Raw genomic sequence first — 14,777 nt, 5'->3', positions numbered from 1 at the left:
CCCAAGTAATTTATAGCGAAAAGGTTATCATTACTCTACTGGTGCTTGAAATATGTTTTCATGTTATATATGAGCTTAAGTTAGGTTAGGTGTCTGTTTGAATAAGAAAACTGAAACATTTGCCACAGAAGCCACTGGAGTGATACTACTCCAGTTCTTCGGAATTAAACAAGGTAGAGAGTAAAAGGTAGGGATCACGCGCAGGTCTCCCCACCACACTTGGCCGTCGATGACGTCAACATGAACCCTCAGCGCCTTGTCTTCTGTATGAGGTAGGCTAATACACTGCTGTAAGCTATTCTGTTTTAGCCACAAGTTAGAGATAAGAGAACATTGATATTTTAACATCGCCTAAGAAAATGCATTCCACTCCACTATTACAGTAGAGTAATACTAGGAGATCAAATACAGTGTGAATCCAGCAGCGTTTCTGAAGTATTTCGATCTGTATAAAAGGTTGTAACAATGCTAAGACTGTGATCGCAGTGGAATGACCATTCCATATGTTCATGTTCTCAACACCTATGATAACAATAACAAGGGACTCTAATTGTTACAGACTCGAACATTAAAGCTTGATGACTGCAAGAAATATGTCCGTTGTTACAAGCAGTATTGGGAAACTATATACACTGTCAACAACACAAACAGCAAATGTTAGGAAACCGTCCACAACACAAACAGTACAGTAAATGTTCTCTTCCAAGTGCCAGGAAATGACAAATTCCACGTTAACATTAGGTAGGTCATATTTATGAGCCTGTATATTAACATTCTTAGCACTGGTTTCATATACAACATAATAAACTGCCTTTCATAAAAAAAAGGTATGTTATACACAAAGAATAATGCTGATATTAAAACAAAAAGAATATCAAAGACACTTATCCATAGCATCAGTGGAATTTCTTTGCTTTTCTTCTTTCTTTATCGGTGTTGTATTAACTGAAACCCGGTCTTTTCATTGTCTTACTTTTGTTTAAAGCGTCCATTCGAATGAAAGAACGGCTTCTCACGAAGCAACTTGCAAGCTCATAAATTTCGGGGAATTTTTTTTCAGGATATCCGTAAGGTTTGTGGTGATGTTAGAACCGTCTTTCAGTTCTTTCCCGTGGTAAAATTGAAACTACCGAGCTCGATAGCTGTAGTCGCTTAAGTGCGGCCAGTATCCAGTATTCGGGAGATTGGGTTCAAAACCCACTGTCGGCAGCCCTGAAGATGGTTTTCCGTGGTTTCCCATTTTCACACCAAGCAAATGCTGGGGTTGTACCCTAATTAAGGCCACGGACGCTTCCTTCCTACTCCTAGCCCTTTCCTGTTCCATCGTCGCCGTAAGACCTATCTGTGTCAGTGCGACGTAAAGCAACTTGCAAAAAAAAAAATTTGGGACTCTTTTTGAAATTTAAATTCTACCCCTTGTAGTTTGACCTGTCTTTTCTCCGTAATTACTTTCTATATCGAGGTTCTTCTTCTTTATCCTAAAAGCTATATAGCCAGTGAAGTCTTCAAGCAGCTCCTTGGTTTCACGACTGTCCTCGAGCTGTTTTACTAGATCTTCAAGGGCTTTAACGAACTCTTGCTCATCCTCCGATAAAAAATAGGATGTTGTGGGCTCAACGCTGGCCTTCAGACTGGCACACGATATCCGAGTTTTGATCGAGTTCATCAGTACATATTTGGGCGTAATATTTCATAATCTTTCAGAGAACAGTTGGAAATTCTTATCACCTCGGCAGCATTGAGGCTAGAAGCAACGATTTCACCCTTCGCGTCACAGCTGTCGGAAGCGGATCGTCATAAAGCCTTCCGAACCCACGAAGCTGAGAAAAATAGCTTTCGATAATGTCTTAATTACTTCTGTCACCATTTATTTACGTCAGTGGTTTTAGGGAATACATGAAAGTGTATGTTTCGTTCCTTCGCGTGCCTGCTATGATTTGTGCAACCTGCAATGGCTTGACAAAGCATACTGAAAAGTGTACACTGTTACTGCTTTTTACGTTTTATCTCATAATATAAATACACACGGTTTCTTATACACCACAGATATGTTACTATCGTGTATTATTAGCACCTAGCTTCTGCGTGTACAGCGATTGTTATTCGAACTACCTCTATCTCATTCAGAGCAGATTTAACGCGAGGGTCCTGCGTGACGTCACAGCTCTGCTTTGCCACTGCGCACCTCTCTCGTGATCCCTACCTTGTATTCTACGTACCTTGGGAATTAAAGTGAATATCCACGTTCAAGTTATCTCGGAATTAGAAAAATAACTTAACAATAAGCCATAGCGTGGAAATCTGCGAAATCGCAGGTTTTGAACAAATGGATTGCCGTTACATACTGTACCAGGAAATGATTATGGGGCCAGAGGAAGGATCTCGGGTAGTGTTCGGTTTCTTATTGGAGCAGGTACAGAGATGGATAGTATCACAGGGCGAATAATAGATGGTAAAATCTTTTGACAATATTTATTAAAAATATTCATGAAAATCACCCTGCAGTTGAAACTTCAAAATCAAATTTCCAGCCAATATTTAAAAAAATGCAGAAATAAAATATTGATGCTGTTGTATTCTGAGACATCTACTTGCTTAAAACTGTTCAAAATAAATATCACTCTTTTAGAGAATGTAAACACCCTACAGTTTATCTAAGATGGATTTAAATACCAAAATATCACTTTGCACATATAATTTCATTAAGCCCATCACTCGTGATGCAAGCCTACAGTTTTTCTAATGTTTTTGAACATAATATTAACACACACTTTCATGAATGAGTTGATAGTTCAAAAAATAAAAAGTATTTGATCACTTGCTGTATACTCCTACAGTTCATTTAAGTTTGAGAAAATAAAATAGTGCACTTGCAAACCCTAGAGTTCATCTACGTAAAATTATTTCAAGTTATAAAATATTTTAAAAAATGAATTTACAGTTCAAAAGTAAGATATGAAGCCTTCTGGAATTATTATGGATAGTAAGCTGAACTTCACACGAAGCACTTTTCTGTTGTTGGAGCACTGAGTGTTTTGTTAAAAGTTAAAATTACTCACTCAAAATATAAGAAAATCACCTGAAATCTGCTTATAAGTGTTGGTGTCGTGCTGTCCTGCGGCTTGGTGGCTGGAACTTTCTGCAGTGTGCAGCCACGGCTCGAACTCGGCACCAGCAGCGTGACAAGTCCGTTCAGTGAAGATACCATGTTAATATCCCTCGTCGACGTCCCTCGATGGGTACCATGATCGAAGAAACCACGTTAATCCCTCGCTGGAAACGACGTTTGATGCAGCAGAATCTCACAACACTTTGCCAAGATGTCCAGTGTTCTTTTAGAGATAATGTTGGAACACGGAAAGTTCAATTGGCACTATAGAGCTCTCAATTATCACTAAGATTGGCATTATAAACTGACACAAGTCTCAATGCACTGTTCGTATTCTCACGTTTGTTTTGCGGTGTTGAATACGTGACTTAGAATATCACAATCTATGCTACAGTATAATTTGTAAGTCATGTTAATGAGGTAATGACTTTCAATCGTTTTCAACATGGAAAACACAGTTATTTTACGCACACAGTTTATAGAATTAGGATTTAACACTGTCACAGTTCATAATAGTCACTGATTATGTCTGAGGTTTGACCGTAGAATAATCATTACAGTCCATAAAACACTGGAAAAAATGTTATTGACAACAGTCTCTGGAATAATACTGTTCATAGATTAAGATTTTATGACTGAATTTGCACAACATGCGTCCATACGACTTTATATTGTCATAAAAAGTTCTTAATATTCTGTTAGTTTTTCGCAGTGGTGGTCGAAAGTTCGCGAGAATACACAAAAAAATAGTCACATTTAGCCTTGTTATTTGGTGAATGTTTAGTGGAATAGTATCTCATTCAGTCCACAATTGTACTAGTATAGGAGAAATGTGTCTCAGAATCATTAGAATGGTCACAGAAGTTTAGTTTATCACACGCACTGTCTTAGAATACCATCACATTCAATGATAAAGTTCAGAATTACGTGAATATGACAAAGTCCACAATATCGTTAACTGGTAAATGAAATACTGGAGTCTCCAATTACACTTCAATTCACAATTTCTATTGTAACTTCACTCAGTTAACACACTCCTAAATATTATATAATGACTATTTAGTCGGAAAAATTTTATCACATTTCATTCGTCACGACGCGGTAGAAACATTACTTGCGACATCTTCGCACAATTTCAAAGTGTTCGAGTGTGACTTCTACGTCCTCGTGGATGACGACGGAGCATACTGTCCTTTTGTCATAATCGCAAAACATACTGGCTATAACCTCGGTTCGTTGACCTATTTATATCCGGCTGTGAGCAGCGCTCTGAATCAGGTGATGAAGGGGTGATAATACTTCCCAAACTTTAACTTGTTATATCTTGGAAACCACTGGGCGGATTGATCTCAAATTTGCAGAGATGTACTTCCAGAATATGGGCTACAATTAAGTGTTGGTCTCATGTTAATTGATCCAGACGTTAAAAAGTTCAAAAATGGTTTCGAGAGAATTCTGAGGGGAGGGAAGCTAGAGGCAGTGCTGACGTCACTTGACCTTGCTTCACTCATGTGGTCTCCCTCACGCACTGCAGTGAGTACGAGAACCTTCTCTCGCACAGCTGTTTGTGCATTGGAACTTAGCCGTTCGCTCATGAATAAAGATTTATAACTCGTATGTGCCAGGGCCTATGTCTTCCTGGTACAATACCGATTGTACAGTAATGTGTGTGGGGTGTTTCCCGACTTTTAAGAAAAAATCTGATATAACGACAATCAGCTATAGCGAGTACATTTTTCGCCGTTCCGAATTGCCGCTGTACCGGACTTCAACTGTATTTCCATCTTAATCCTATTTCATATCTTAAATAATGGTCCAATGTTAATTAACTGTTGATACTACACTGCCTTTGTAATTCTACTCTTTCTTTGGCCACAAGTTAAAATGTTATGTAATAAATTGTTGTATTGTTGTAGTATTTCTAAATGTAAAAATTCAGTAAATGGTGAACACGACTTTTAGGCCTACATATAAAGTAAACATAATCTGTTTTAGTTACTCATATCATGTCATTTGATTTATCTCTTTAATTCCTCTGAATAGATCAATGTCAGGAAGGGCATACAGCCATAAAAACTTGCTACAAAGATTAGTCTCACTTCATACTCGATCTTAGAGAGAAAAGGGAGAAGGATAAGTATTATCATACTATGCAATATTAATACAAAATAACTCAATGGCCAGTCATTTGTTTGTCAGTTGAGCAGTAGGCCTATCACACAGTAAACCTGATCACTGCTTTCATTTTAATTGTCTTGCACCGCTAACTTCACAGCTACTAGCGTGTCGTCATTCCAAGTGACGTCATCTTCACTGCCATCTCGTCAGCCATGTTCTGCAGTCGAGACCAAGGGCATTCGAGGTCCCGTCTTTTTGAACTTTTTAAAAATAGTTTTGTTCCTGACTATAGAGTACGAACTGTGTGAAGCTATTCCCAAATGGTTTCTGGAGATGGTCTCTGATATTCCCAACTGGTGTATGTGTAGCAGAAGCCACTCCTTCTGAATAAAGCCGTGTTGTTGAAAGCGTTTCAAACCACCAGCTGATAACTAGTGTATGTTATGAGTTGTATTTCTGAATGTAATACATAGTGACTGGAAGCATTCTTTTGATAACTGCGGCTGGTGTAAGCCAGACCCTTATTTTTAAGTATATGTCATGCTTGTTCTCTACATTTATCACATCAGGATTTACCTAAACAGCTGTAAATGTGATAAGAGAGATCACTTTGTTTAGGTTAGGTATGGTATCGCCCGGATAGTGCCAAAATTCAACGATGGATATTAAAAAAATAAAAAGCAGGAAAGTTTGCCACATTTATGGTTATCTACAGGTGTGGCGGTAATGCTTTTTTTTATCATAATGTTTAATTTCGTACGTTCGTTGTCTCCCATTTTTTTTATTAACACATACCCTAGTATGTTTATGAATAGGGAACATGCATGATCCGGGGTTTTAATTAAAAATATGCTAATCTGATTCAAAATTTCATGCAGAATTCAAAAATGTGATCAGAATGTACAAATAATAACTCCAAACATGATAAAAATCTACGAAAATGTCACGTCACGCAAGTACGCGATCTCATTGGTCTGACGTCATCGTACAGGTTGACTGAATTAGCAGACGAAATAACACATACTGCGCTGTGAGAAGCAGGATACACTTCGCGTATTTCTACTTTACGTTAGTGTCTAGTATGATTAAATTCGAGGTCAATACATCGGATAATAATCTGAGTGGTATATTTTAGACTTTAAAATGAATCCTGCGCAGACAGTGAGGCAGAAAACTTATAAATGGTGTAGAGTTCCGATGTGCAATAGCACATCGCATACCATACCAAACAAATTGTTTATACATGTTCCAAAGACGCTAAAACTAGGGAGAAATGGATTTTGGCGAGCCGGAGAAATGCTGGTGATATATCGGGAAAGTCTACAGTTTATTTTTTTGAAGATTTTAACGTAAGATGAATTTGTTTGAATTTTCAAATCACTTTTCCATGTCCGCTGTTCTAGTGGTAAAACTTTAAATTTTAATGTATGATGCTTTATTTAAATGCTTCAATTACATCTTGGAATATGAAAGTAATAAACAGTGCATTATTAAAGTATTCTCCAAACCTAACCTATGTTTTGGGTGATCCATGTCAAGATAATAAATCAAAGGGGTTATGAACCATTTTGACAGCTCTAATTCTACCAATATATCTTGGCATGGGACAGTTATGTATGTCTTTATTGAAGAGCTTAATTGGTAAAGAAATTTAGGGTATATCTAAATACTCTATAATGTAACGAAGAATAGGCGTGTACATCATGAAAGGAAACAACGTTAATTTAACAAATGTATAACTCTACACAAAACCAATGCTTGTTTGTTGGGGTCTTATAAGTTAACAATGCTCAATTATAATAATTATCATAATATTAATGAAATACCATAATTGCACACAGGTGAAAATAGTGATGTAGGTGTTTAAAATATTATCCAACTTAGCCTAAGATTTAGGTTATACAAGCCAAGTCAATAAACCGAAGGGTAAAAATACCGCGCGAGTTGGCCGTGCGGTTAGGAGCGTGCAGCTGTGAGCTCGCATCAGGGAGATAGAAGGTTTTGAACCCCACTGCTGGCAGCCCTGAAGATGGTTTTCCGTGGTTTCCCATTTTCACACCAGGCAAATGCTGAGACTGTACCTAAGGCCACGGCCGCTTTGTTCCCATTCCTAGGCCTTTCCTGTCCCATCGTCGCCATAAGACCTATATGTGACGGTGTGACGTAAAGCAAACAGCAAAAACAAAAAAAAAAAGTAAAAGTTACAGCACCCAAAGACATTCCTGTATTGAGCGACTAAAATGTCACCAGGACACTTTTCTTTCCTGATATGCTCAGCTTGTTAAAAGCCAAATGTAATTAATGTTATTGGCTTCACGCCCCGCTAACTACTTCTACGATTTTCGGAGACGCCGATGTGCAGGAATTTAGTCCTGCAGGAGTTCTTTTACGTGCCAGTAAATCTACCGACACGAGGCTGACGTATTTGAGCACCTTCAACTACCACCGGACTGAACCAGGATCGAACCTGCCAAGTTGGGGTCAGAAGGCCAGCACCTCAACCGTCTGAACCACTCAGCCCAACTTGTGAAAACTAGATGAAGTCATATTTATCTTTATCATGTTTAATTTTTCCCTCCACAAAGATATTTAATTCTCTTTCATGGGCCCCGGAAGTGGGTAGGCCAGTTGCCCCAACCATAAATATATATTTTTTCAGAAATGATAGGTTATAGACCTACAGTACTATGATCTTTCTTTCTTTCCTTCTTTCTTTCTTTCTTTCTTTCTTAATCAGTTTGTCCTGCAGGGTTGGTTTTCTCTCGGACTCAGCGAGGGATTTCACCTCTACCACTTCAAGGGCAGTGTCCTGGAACGTGAGACTTTGAGTATGGTGATGAAACTGGTGAGGAGGGCCATTACCTCGCCCAGGCGGCCTCACCTGTTATGCTCAACAGGGGCCTTGTTGGAGGATGGGAGGATCGGAAGGGATAGACAAGGAAGAGGGAAGGAAACGGCCGTGGCCTTAGGTGCCTGGAGGAGAAGTAGGAAAATACGAAAAACCTCTTCGAGGATGGCTGAGGTGCGATTCGAAACCCTTCTACTAAGTTGACCTCCCGAGGCTGAGTAGACCCCGTTCCAACCCTCGTACTATTTGTTTTCAACTTTCATGGCAGAGCCGGGAATCGAAACCGGGCCTCCGGGAGTGGCACACATTAACCACTACATCACAGAAGCGGACTAGTACTATAATGCTACCTATATGTTTATGTTAGTGCTGAAATCCGATTTCTTACTTTACTAATGCTGAAAGCCCGAAAATGTAATGTTATTCTTTAATAGGGGAATCAGTCTAGAAGGAAATGTTGAAAGTGATGTGATATCTATCCAGGTTCGTTGTTATCCTAATACTATGGGTTACAGTACATTGCACGTATATAAAAGACGCCACTTACAAACTTGCTTGTTATCCGCTAATTTCTGCGGCCACAGAAGTCACATTTTTCAAGAATGATGACATCTACACATGGTAGATTGTCTGACTGTGCTGTTTTGAACCTTTCTTCTGTCATTTCGAAGTTATTCGCGATCATGAATAATAAACAATCGGCTTTTAGCAACGGCTGATGCACAACGGCTGGTAGAGCTCCATGCGGTACTGGATCGTGACGTCACAGCGCGCCGCTTACGTCAGAGGCCGTTTCACTCGCCTTGCGGAAAGGCACTATTAAATATTTTTTTAATGGTATAAAACAAGGCAACATACCACAATGTAATACGTTTACGTACTATTTCACTGGTGAACTTTTCAAAAAAAAATTTTTGAAAATGATGCATGTTCCCAATTGTGACTGGATATTTTTTTTTTTTTTTTTTTTTTTTTTTTTACGTTTTAAACCTACTTCTCTCCCAAAAAACCCTATATTGGCCCGAGTTACAAGATATTATTAAACGATCACTTTGTCAATGATCTTGCCTGCCTATATTAATAAGCCTAGCAACAACCGTGAATATTTCTTAACTAAAGTAAACTCGTTTCCTCATCCCGAGGTGGTGCAGCTCTTTTTAAACAGGCCCCCAGTGGAAGGAAGTTGCATGTACCATTTTTACCACAAATCAAACTCAGGCTCCCAAGAACGGCAACTAATTGTGCTAACCATTACGCTGGTGGACATTCTTAATTACAAAACGCAGACATACGTGACTGATGTGTGCTTGCAATGCGCAGGTCGGACACAAAACTATTCACCTATTTGTGCGACGTCATCGGAGCTGCAGTAGGCCTACGCTACAGAGGCGGACATTTCTTAACTGCAAAACACGGATGTACCGAATGACTTTGACGCGTGTTTTCATAGCGTGGGTCGTATGGATGAAACTATTCACAAATTTGTGTGATGTCATTAGAGCTACATAAGGCTTGTAGCTGCTTCAAAGCGGAATCGTTGTTTTGCTCTGACAAATTACGTTGTGGGGGTCTTGTATGCGAGATTTACTTTCTTCATCTCTAAAAGCCAAGGAGGGTCTAATACGCATGCCCTACTTAGAATGGCTGAAGAGGTTCAGGGGATTTACTCTGAGATGGACAAATTCATTGCTAACCTCCAGAAGATTTTTGTTAAGGGTTCGCTTCAAGGGCAGAAGTTTAAAGAAGAGGGGACTTGGCTTGAAGTTGCTCACTACTATTGTACAAACTGCAGTAAGATTGAGAAGATCTTCAATAACTTAGAGATTCATTTTCAATCAAAACTCTACAAGACTTATTTTTTTCCACCATGTCAAGAAACTTAGCTTACATGAAATCACATTTCTGTAGGATATCAAAATCCATCACTCACCTTGAAACTGTGGGCATGCAGTTGTGTGATGCATTAAGCATTATGAAGTAAACTGTGTTGAGAGCATAGGGCGAAGTAGTTGATGACGTTAAGGAAAATTACGATACGTGCTTGAACAAAATCCTGGATAACATTGTCTAAAGTTACGGACGTTCTTTGTGGAAAGGAAGAATTTGACTGAAATGAACAGGCAATTTCCAGTAATGATTTGGCTTTTTTCAAGTATGCTCCCATTACATCTTACAATATAGAAAAAAGGAGTTTCTCTTTGTACAAGGCTCCACCTTTTTAGAATTTGTTTTACATAACACCGATACAGATAAGTCTTACGGCGATGATGGGGTAGGAAAGGCCTAGGAGTGGGAAGGAAGAGGCCGTGGCCTTAATTAAGGTACAGCCTCAGCATTTGCCTGGTGTGAAAATGGGAAACCATGGAAAACCATCTTCAGGGCTGCTGCCAGTGGGGTTCAAACCCTTTACCTCCCAGGTGCAAGCTCACAGCTGCATGCCCCTAACTGCACGGCTAACTCCTCGGTCATGGCTCTACTTGTTGACAACCAGAGGTCCTTCAAGTTTGACCATCTGAAACTGCATGCCGTCATCCAGTAAAAGTATACTGAAAGTGAAGGCTGAGAGAGGTGCGATTTATTTCATCAGTAACTAACTGATAGAAGTAAATGTAATTTTTAAATTTATAGTTTTAATTTAAGGTAATATTTACAGGGTTTTAGGTCATATTTTGTTAATTTTTAGGGTTGGTTCCATCCTTTAAATATGTTCATATTATTATTATTATTGAAAATGAAAATGAAAACCTACAACCTGTTTTCCAGTCATTGACCGGGTCAGGGATGTAATGAATGAAACATATATAGGCTGTTATTACAATGGGGTCGCCACTCCCAAGGTGATTTATTAATGAGTGATAAATGCTATGAAATGATAATGGAGAGTGTTGCTGGAATGAAAGATGACAGGGAAAATCGGAGTACCCGGAGAAAATCCTGTCCCGCCTCCGCTTTGTCCAGCACAAATCTCACATGGAGTCACCGGGATTTGAACGACGGTATCCAGCGGTGAGAGGCCGACGCGCTGCCGTCTGAGCCACGGAGGCTCTACTACTACTACTACTACTACTACTACTACTACTACTACTACTACTACTACTACTACTACTACTACTACTACTACTACTACTTCTACTACCTAACACATCAGGTGCAGCATGGAAATCAGATGGAGAATAGCACCAGCTAAGTAAACACTTAATAGTAAAAGGGCTCTTCTAACAAGAGATTTGAAAAAAATCCACAGCACTTAACACCCTTGAAAGGGCCTTGGCCTGCCCAGCGACCGCTGCTCAGCCTGAAGGCCTGCAGATTACGAGGGGTCGTGTGGTCAGCACGATGCATATTCTCGGCCGTTAATCTGGGAGTTCTAATCACGTAGGCTGAGTGGACCTCGAACCAGCCCTCAGGCCGAGAGAAAAATTCCTGACCTGGCTGGGAATCGAACCTGGGTCCTCCGGGCGAGAGGCAGGCACGCTACCCCTACACCACGGGGCCGGCTAACGAGATTTTAGGTCATATATATCAGAGCCCTAATTATGATGATGATGATAATGATTATTATTATTATTATTATTATTATTATTATTATTATTATTATTATTGTTGTTGTTGTTGTTGTTGTTGTTGTTGTTGTTACTGTGATTTGGTGGAACAGCAGAGGTGAAAGAAGGTGCCGGAGTAAATGGGTCTAACTACCAAATCAAAGTTAATATAAAACTTTAACAAGCTTTTATTTTCTAAGTTTTAACAAATAAGAATAAAAAAACTTTAACAACAGTAACAACGGTATGGCAATTTAGAACCAAGACTTATAAGGATCCAAGATTTCAAACGTTAACCATTCTTGGAGTAGCAAGCCCTAATTTTACAATTCTGAGCTCCTAGTTCAACTTTAACCAAGCAACAATTTGTTCAAAAGGGCAGAAAACCCCTAATACATGGAGCACTTACTCACAATCAGAATATCAAGCCTTTCTGAGGCACTTTTACAACACATGAAAAGAGCTGACGCTCTCAGTTTTCCACACCTATTCAAGGCAACACCAAAAATGTCTTATACTTTCTGGCCTTCCATGGCCTAGCTTACAAATAGAAACAGGGGTATCTCGTACCCAACCTGCAGGGCCTTCGAGTAAAAGAAATAACCATTAAATAAATGGCCCAAACAAAACGAAGGAGGCGGATACTTGCACTCCTCTATGTAGCTTCTTAAAACCTAAAAGGCACTAGGCCGATGAAACAGGGGCTATTCCCAAACTATGGAGGTGACTCGTATACGAGTTATTTAAGACATTAAGGAAGAGAAGAAAATCAGTTACCAAAACGTAGTCACCTCAAACCAAAATGAAGGGAAGCTCGAGAGGGTAAATCGCTCTCTATCCCCGAATTACAGTTACAGATTTAATTTTTTACACAAGCCAGCAGAAAATTACATGCTTAGAAAGATAGGTTACATATTAAAGTTTCGGACCTTTCCTGCGGGTTAAACTGCTGAGCTAGCGAGAAATAAGATGTTACATGGCCATTACCTTACTGAAGACCTGCTGCCTGATGAAAGAGGCGCCTCCCGCCCCCTGCTTCACAACCACACACTTAGACGTAGATTAAGTGGCCAAGAGATGTGAAAATCAGCAGTTTATAAACCCTCGGGGAAGGTTCGAGACCTTTCATGAATAATTAAGCCACACCCTCTCAATTTTATTGGATACCTTACAGATACACACCAAATCGAAGAAGAAGCCGATGATTGGCTGAAAATTAATTACAGAAATTCTGGATTGTCTAAATTCGAAACTGGCAGAAAGAAAGATAAATATTGCCAACCCACAAATGAATGAACGAAATTTAGTAAAGAACAAACTTATGAATACAAAATTTCTTCAAATAAAATTCCTTCACTTCATACCAGGGTGCATCTATGAGAGAATGTCCAAACTTCTTGATAAATAGTAAACAAAAACAAGTCGAAATTCACACCGTGACATCTTCAGAGGAAAGGTTTAAGTAGGTCCCGTTTAAGTTCAGTGTTTCTCCAGTAGAGGAGTTCCAATTGGTGCAAGATTTAAGCGTGCATTGTAGAGGTGTACCTCCTGGTAAATGATTATTATTATTATTATTATTATTATTATTATTATTATTATTATTATTATTATTATTATCATCATCATCATCATCTTCATCTAAGACATCAGGTGCAGCATGGAAATCAGTTGGAGAATAGCACCAGCTAAGTAAACATTTAAAAGGGCTCTTCTAACAAGTCAACACACAACATTCAAGATAGGAAGAATTTTGCTGAATCTTTTGTCTAAAGTGTCCACATGAACAGGTGTAAGCTGGAAATTAGCTGGACAAGAACCAGCAGACGTTTCCAGGACAGTATCAAAGGAAGGAGAGAACTGCTGCTAATGGAAAAGTGACTGTTAAATTCATTTTGCATACTTTGTGCTTCAACACTGTTTTATCAACTTTTGTCAAGGAGAAAATCTTGGAAGAAATTATGAGGAAGACCCAAGGACTAAGTATCTTCAAAATAGGATGCATTATTATCAGAATGTTATCCTTGATAAGCTGAAGGATGAGACTGTTGACAGGTGCCTATGATTGTATGAACGCAAGACATTTGTGTTTAGAAATGTTAGGATTAATATAGCCTGAATGAATCTCTCCAAAAATAGGTTTCTTTTGAGCTTCCTTGAATGAATGCGCTACCACAAATTATAAGGATCCAAGATTTCAACCGTTAACCATTCTTGGAGTAGCAAGCCCTAATTTTACAATTCTGAGCTCCTAGTTCAACTTTAACCAAGCAACAATTTGTTCAAAAGGGCAGAAAACCTTCACTTGTCCTTCACAAGTTAGATTTCATTGTGTAGTATCTACTTTTAATATGATATCTTTATATATTAAAAACTTTGTTCTTCCTGATGTTTTACTGTATAAATGTTTTTGGTTTAGGTCATCTGTGCTCGCATACACAATCTCTTCAAAACTCCCTTTCCCTACCCCAATCAATTTTACATTTATTATTTTCAGGCTAAGCCTAAAAAAGATAAAAAAACATTTCTCAGCTCTTGGTCGTGTAAAACGTTTTATTGTTCCTGTCGTCAATGAGAAATCCCAGGATGGAAACAATCAGCGGACTATGATTTTGGAGTTTGATGATATGGATTTATATAAGGTATGTTCCTTCATAATGATTTAATACTGTTCACAGAGGTTATTGTTGGAATTTGTATTGAAGTAATGAGAGTACTCTTTTGTTCAATTTTGACAGTTTAATTCCTGTAGAAGAATTTTCTTTGTGATCCACATACTGTATTTGTGACAAGATTTAAAACTAAAAAGTGTGTTACATTGCCTGCTATCCAATGTATTGTTTAGCGCTTGAAATTTGACAAGGCAAGTTGTTGTTGTTGTTGTCAATGTTGTTTGGAAGGACAAGGTACCTCCTGACTGGAACAACAGTGTTATCATTCCTCTCTTAAAGTGAAAATCAGTGAGAATCCATCAGCTATAGAGGAATAACTTTCCTATCACATGAGATGAAAATTCTTGATAAGATCTAAGAGTGGAACATTCGAATCATCATGGAACTACAGTTGGAAGGGGGTCTGTATGGTTTCAGAAGTAACAGGTTAACTCATCATCCTCCCTTCCACCATTCATCTTCCATCATTTTGTCCCAGCCTGGTTTCTTCT

The 14,777-nt window shown here is 38.8% G+C and overlaps 1 protein-coding gene across 2 annotated transcripts in view; it reads left to right on the top strand.

Moving 5' to 3' along the window:
- Positions 1-14,777, top strand: part of LOC136874088 (uncharacterized) — a 149,262-nt gene that overhangs the window by 87,822 nt on the left and 46,663 nt on the right. For both annotated transcript variants that reach the window (XM_068227654.1, XM_068227655.1), the window contains exon 5: positions 14,112-14,256. In XM_068227654.1, the coding sequence (XP_068083755.1) occupies positions 14,112-14,256 (145 nt within the window). The remainder of the gene's footprint in view (positions 1-14,111; positions 14,257-14,777) is intronic.

Source organism: Anabrus simplex, chromosome 5 (genome assembly GCF_040414725.1).
Source record: "Anabrus simplex isolate iqAnaSimp1 chromosome 5, ASM4041472v1, whole genome shotgun sequence".
Lineage (NCBI taxonomy): Eukaryota > Metazoa > Arthropoda > Insecta > Orthoptera > Tettigoniidae > Anabrus > Anabrus simplex.
The sequence above is the reverse complement of the archived record's forward strand: the minus strand, read 5'-3'. Positions and strand labels throughout refer to the sequence as shown.